The sequence below is a fragment of the Platichthys flesus genome, chromosome 3, assembly GCF_949316205.1.
Source record: "Platichthys flesus chromosome 3, fPlaFle2.1, whole genome shotgun sequence".
Classification (NCBI taxonomy): Eukaryota; Metazoa; Chordata; class Actinopteri; order Pleuronectiformes; family Pleuronectidae; genus Platichthys; species Platichthys flesus.
Genome location: NC_084947.1, coordinates 2,766,419 through 2,772,857, shown reverse-complemented (window position 1 = coordinate 2,772,857; position 6,439 = coordinate 2,766,419). Strand labels below are relative to the sequence as shown.

General features: G+C 41.6%; 1 protein-coding gene across 1 annotated transcript; it reads left to right on the top strand.

Annotated features, from left to right (window-relative positions):
- The first annotated feature begins 4,587 nt into the window (after positions 1-4,587).
- Positions 4,588-6,138, top strand: LOC133936836 (C-X-C motif chemokine 10). Its single transcript, XM_062381355.1, has 4 exons — positions 4,588-4,742; positions 5,161-5,278; positions 5,464-5,544; positions 6,001-6,138. Exons 1-4 carry the CDS (start codon positions 4,670-4,672, stop codon positions 6,062-6,064), a joined length of 336 nt encoding a protein of 111 aa, XP_062237339.1. The 5' UTR covers positions 4,588-4,669; the 3' UTR covers positions 6,065-6,138.
- The last annotated feature ends 301 nt before the right edge of the window (positions 6,139-6,439 follow it).

Genomic DNA, 6,439 nt, shown 5'->3' with positions numbered 1-6,439 from the left:
TCCAGACGGGCTGGTCTGGGTATTTAAAAAAAACTGCTGATCTAACTGGGATCTCTGGGTTTTACAGACAAAGGTCCGAAGAAGAGAAAACATCCAGTGATCAGCAGTTGTGTGTAGAGAAAATGCAAGATGTACTTTATAAAGTGGACGGTGAGTGTACATCCCCAGTAATCTTTGAGATACTTGTAATTCTGTCCTTTCAACAGTAGAGGGCGCTGTCACAACGTAATTGGATGGAAGCCCGGGTGCATTTAGGTATGCAGTTATTTTTCTTCTGATCATTTTTTAAAAACATCTCTACACCACAGGCTCAGTCTCTGGTATTTGGCATTAATCATCTAAACAAACACAAAACATATTATTTAACCTTTGTTTTGGAGCTGAATCGTTAATCTTCACATTATACACAGTTTTCTTCTTGCAATGTATATAGTAGTATTTTAATGATTTGTTTTAATTTGTTTTGGGTCGTTTTGCTCCTGAGTGTTAAGAACAGAGGATGTTGCTCCTGGTTAACATCTTGGAGACTAATTCTGATTAGTCAACGACACAAATGAAACTTGATTGATAAATATGAGACCGTGTTATGAAACGTCCACTGTGAATAAAGATGGCCGACCCGTCTCCACTTCCCCCTGTTGTACAGAATTAAAGCCAAAATGTTCCGGACACCGGCGACGCCATTTTTTCACTTTGAGAAATGTTCAGATCTGCAGTTCAAACAAATGAAAGTTTTAAAGTCTGAGAAGAAAGGTAAAAGAAAGTGTAGCTTGTAGGAATGATTATTGGAAAATAGAATTCATATTTCTCTGCATGCAATAGATAATCTGCAGCTTAATCATGTAATGAGTGGGCAGCAGTTGTGTTCCATCGAGATGAAGCTCTGTGATTCAGACTGCCACCCTCTGCTGCACTCAGCCCTCTTGTGGTTCACACCTCTCAATCATCGTCTCAAATCTTTACGTCTCTCGTGTTCGAAGCATTAAAACAAAGCAGCTTTTCCCCGGTGTCGTGTGAATCAACAACCCTTCTCGTTCTCACCTTTAAACCAACGGTTTACAGTAAAATAAGACGTGTGAGCGCTGCAGCGTGTGGTTGAGAGTTTCCTTAAAGGCAAAAAGTGTTTTGTTTCCAAGTAAAGCAACTACAAAAAGTGTGAGACTGTGATTGAGAGAGTTGGAGATTTATGAAAAAGGGGGGAAACACTGGGAATCGAACCGGGACAGAGTCTCTCCTCCTTCCAGCTCCTCTGGCAGATGATCAAGATGCAACTTCTAAAGTTAAGAGATTAAGATTAATTTATTAGTCCCAAACACATGCACAGACAAAGGCACACTCATGCAGGTAGGGAAATGTAACCTCTGCTTTTAACCCATCTGGTGCAGGACACACAGAGCAGTTAGCGACCATGTACGGCGCTCGGGGAGCAGATGTTGGGGGAGTAAGGTGCCTTGCTCAGGGGCACTAGACAAGGTAGGGAGACTCTTGGATTTTTGGACAGATCAATCCAGGTTCATCTTTTGTTGTCTCTCCGTTGAGTTGAACCAGAGACGAACCAGAGACCTTCTCTGCCCATAGTCCAAGTTTCTGCCACTAGACCACCGCCTCTACAGAACATTTCAACCTTGTAGATTTAATTAATAAACTGATAAATGCCTTAAAACCCCCCTTAAGGGAAAATAGATTTTTTCATGCAAACTTTCCGTTTTACAGAAATAGGTCTTGTGGCTGAGTTTGATCTCGCGGGCTGAACACTGTGTTTTGCTGTTGAAAGTCTGGAGTTTTTCAACCAGGGGTTTCCTTTGTTTCCTTTTGGGTTTAAGATACTGGCAGAGTGTGATGAAATGACAATGAGCACCCTAATATTAGAAGATGGCATATTCTGAGACGGGCAGTCATGAGGAAGTGTCTGCAGTGGGTGTGGGTGCAGGGGGGGGGGGGGGGGTAACTTTCCTTTTCTCAGCTGAATACTTTCTCTTCTGCTTCAGCGAAACTTCTCCTCGTGAATTCTGAGTTTTGTTTTATCTGGAAATTGAGGAGAAGTGAAATATAGTTTGTTTCTTCTTCTTATATATTTAGGGTCAAAGGAAAGTTTACATTGACAGTTGATCAGTTCTTCTCTTGTTTACATCGTTTACAGGCGCCTGGTTTTTGTGTCTGAGCTTCACAGGAGTTAGTCGACTGGGTTTCTCAGATCATCTCCTTCTCGTTTGTTCCACATCCAACATGGTCACTGGTCACTGGTTACTGGTCACCAGCTGCTCCCCCCCCCCCCCCCCCCCTCACCTGAACCCTCCAGAGGTTTCTGTGTCTTGGTGAATCCATCTGAGCTTTATTCACGACCTCTGCTGAACGTCTGGACCTGATTCTCTGGAGCTCATGTGTGAAATCATTTTTTGAGATAGGGCGAGACGTTGAGACGCCCAGAGGGAGTTGAGACATCCAGAGGGACTCGAGACGCCCAGAGGGAGTTGAGACATCCAGAGGGACTCGAGACGCCCAGAGGGAGTTGAGACATCCAGAGGGACTCGAGACGCCCAGAGAAAGTTGAGACGCCCAGAGGGAGTTGAGACATCCAGAGGGACTCGAGACGCCCAGAGGGAGTTGAGACGCCCAGAGGAAGTTGAGACATCCAGAGGAAGTTGTGACCCCCAGAGGAAGTTGAGACGTCCAGAGGAAGGGATGAACAGCTGAGTCCACAGTAATGACGCCCCTTACCTGTTCCCCTGCCCCCGGCTCCAGGAAACTACCTGAATCTTTTCTCTGGTGCAACATCTTACTTCTTCCACTTTCTGTGCTGGAGTCTGCTCCTCTACTGTCAATTAAAAATGCACATCCCTAAATATTATTTCCAATATTTCATACAGGACTCAGATTTAGAACATGGACTCTCCGTGTTAATTTTTTTTTTACGACATATTGTTTTAATTAAGTGGAAATATAAATATTTGTGGAAATCATGCAGGAAAAATTCACCAGAATCCTGTGCTGGATGATCAGGGGGTCTTCAGTGTGGTCTCAGCAGAGGTCAGTATTTAATTCACATGTCAATCAATCAATCAATCAAATGTTATTTGTATAGCCCATATTCACAAATCACAATTTGTCTCATAGGGCTTTAACATGGTGTGACATCCTCTGTCCTTAATCCTCAACAAGTAAAACTACTACAAACCCTTTTAACAGGTAAAGAAGGTAGAAACCTCAGAGAGACACTTGTGAGGATCCGTCTCCCCGGACGGACAGACGGGAGGTCATCTAGTTCTAAATCTTGAAATATACATCACGATTATTGTCATCAACAGGAACAAAAGTAGATAACTTACCAGAAAGGATGGGGAAGAGAACAGAAATACCACCCCTCTTGCTTCTCCAATATGTAAATATTTGTCTGTTCCTGATTCAAACTGGGATGAACGCACAATCTGTCCCCGGCCAAACTTCACTGTCTCCAGTGGTTAGAGTTTCTACAACTGTAGAATTCAATGGTTCTTTAATATTGAAAAGTCTTTTGAAGTCTTAAAACCTTCCTTTTGGATAAAGCTTATAGTTAGAGCCGGTCCAGGTTTGTCTTAGACCTGCTCTTTGTTCTGCTGATGTAGGTCTGGAAGGTCGGGCGACACATGACACACAGAGCTTCTCCTTCCTCTTCTCAATCGTTATGATATCAAAGTAATTCATATCTCATCAATACATGTTACTGATTTGAATTCTGCCCCGGAGTTCCTTTGCCTTATCGCCGCATTGCCAGAGCCGAGGCTGTGGCCACATCGTGGACCGCGTTTCAGAGGTCGTAATGGTGGATCCAGTATTGTGCTGCCTGATCGTCATAATAATGCCGGATCTTTTATCGTGTTGGCATCAGATAATGGTGAGGGACCACACCCGAGGTGGCAGCTGAAGGTGGATCCAGTGGACAATGACTGTGGGCTATAGTGGATCCGATCCTGATGGTGGATCATGATCTTGCTGGCTGCTGATCATGGACTATGATCACTGCAGGACTGCCTGACACGTAGTATTTTTCCTCAGATACTCGACCATTACTGACAATAATCCATAAATTCAGGGACCTTCAGTTATGCTTCAAAATGTTAACCCTTATCGATGCTGCTGAAACTTTTATCCTGATGATGTCCTCCTCTACCCGTCTGTCCGTCCGGGGAGAGGGATCCTCACATGTGTCTCTCTGAGGCTTCTACCTTCTTTACCTGTTCAAAGGGTTTTAGTAGTTGTTCCTTACTCTTGTTGATGGTTAAGGACAGAGGAGGTCTCACCATGTTAAAACCCCATGTGAGACAAATTGTGATTTGTGAATATTGGCCATACAAATACAATTTGATTGATTGATTGATTTTCTCACTAAAAGCTTAAAAAAGTGACTTTTACAGACTTAACTCAACCTGAAACTGCAACCAACTAGTGATCAAATAAAAAAAAAAATGTAAGAGCACGTTTTATTAAAATTGCAGAGATGGGTACCGGCCCACATGAGGAAAACTAAATCCAGCTTACTCAGCAAAAAATTGCCTGGAAGTGATCATTTTTTAGATTCTGTCGAGTCAAGAGGAGTTTTTTCCTCCCCACACTTCCTTCTCTGCAGCTTTATAAACCCAGAGCTCCTGTGTCACATCCTCACTGGTACTGAGCGATCAAAACAGCCGCCAAGATGATGATGCTGCAGAAACCACTGCTGCTGCTGGCTGCCCTGACTCTCTGCTGCTGCATCACCTCCCTGCAAGGTAACAGCTTCCATTACTGTTAATAACATGATGACCTTTTATCTGTTTAATCAACTCTAGGAGATATTGTCTTGATTAGTTTAATATTGTTGTACTTTTTAGTAACCTTAATGAAACAATAAGGTGTCATCTGCATAGAGGGATATTTTTCTACTTTTAAGACCTGTTTATTTATAGTATATTTATAGTATTGCACACAGCTATTGTTCCCATTACTAATATAAACTATTTTCTTTTTAATTATTGTGTCTTGAAAACAGGGTTTTTAATGAATAATACTGTTACATGCAACTTATATAAATAAAAGTCCAAAACCTAATTAATCTTGTAGTTTCTGCAGCTTCCAGTAGTTCATCAGACCCCCTGTGGACCGAAGTTTCTTGAGTTAACTCAATTTTAAATTTGAATTTTCTCGCAGCTTATCGCAAGCGCGGGTGTCACTGCATCCAGATGACCACCAAACAAGTCCCTCGATACTGCATCAGGAAAATTGAGGTGATCCCTGTTTCGGGTCAATGTCGCCAGACTGAAATCCTGTGAGTAGTCGTGAATGATTTCAGATAAACTACTAAATAATGCCGCCGCAATAAAACTGTGGGTATCAGAAATAAAGAGTTTTATTTCATGTCATCACAATGAATGAATGATCTGCTGTTGTGGAGTCTTACTCTCACTCCTGAGGAAAGTTCATCACTCTTTCATTTCACTTGTCTCTCACCAGGATCACAAGGAGAAACGGCCACAGGGTGTGTGTGGACCCAGAAGAGAAGTGGGTCCTCGACCTGCTCACAAAACTGTACAGGTGAAGATTTTGGTTTCTATGAAAGGATTAAATGATTGATTCAGGTTTCAGAGTTTATAGATAAGATTAAAAAATAATCATTACAATTTATTTTTAAAGTCACGTTTAGCTGTTTGTAAGTTTTTTTAAGGATGTTCCTCTCAGTTCATCTTCAACAGACACAATGATGATGGTAGTGTTTGTATCCAGGATGTTTTGGTTTCATTTCTTTATAATGGGAGGAAGTGGGATGTTATCGTCCATCTTTATTTACAATCTGTGTGTTCAAAGGTCGGGTGCATCAGTGGGAGGGCGCCCTCTAGTGCTGACCAGTGATAATTGCAATAGCAGAAATGTTGCCCTCTGTTATTGTTTAATACCGTATTTATTTAACATTTCATCCCCGATCACAACACAATAACACATTACTACCTGATCACTTAATAATTAATTGATCTCTTTTTGTTTTAATTCCAGTGAAAACGAGACCTTGAGCAGAACCAACGCTTCAACCAACGCTTCTTCAAAACTCGATGCCTGATCACATCCTGTGGTTTCGTGTGACTTGAGGGATTAACTTCAGGAGAGTGGATTCGTGGTCCAACTTAAAAAAATGAATTTTTCTACTTCAAATTTGCCAATTTTGCCATTTTATTATCAGAAAATGTAATTTGATGCAAAAAATGGATTATTTAAATAAACATGTGATCTAAACATTCTATAAAACTGTGACTCTGAATAATTCCTCTTGGTATAAATGAACAACACAATCCAGTTTGTCCACAACGTGCTGGTTACTGCTGAGTGTGGTTTTCAGGGAAGAAATAAATCACAGACGAAAAGTCTCTTCGAAAGTGACATGTTTATTGCCAACATGAGGAGAGTGAGTGTGTGTGTGTGTGTTTGAAGTGAAAAG

Coding starts and splice junctions, on each gene's coding strand:
- LOC133936836 (XM_062381355.1), top strand. CDS start 4,670: ATGATGATGCTGCAGAAACCACTGCTGCTGCTGGCTGCCCTGACTCTC. Junction 4,743..5,160: donor CTGCATCACCTCCCTGCAAG/GTAACAGCTTCC, acceptor ATTTTCTCGCAG/CTTATCGCAAGCGCGGGTGT. Junction 5,279..5,463: donor TGTCGCCAGACTGAAATCCT/GTGAGTAGTCGT, acceptor GTCTCTCACCAG/GATCACAAGGAGAAACGGCC.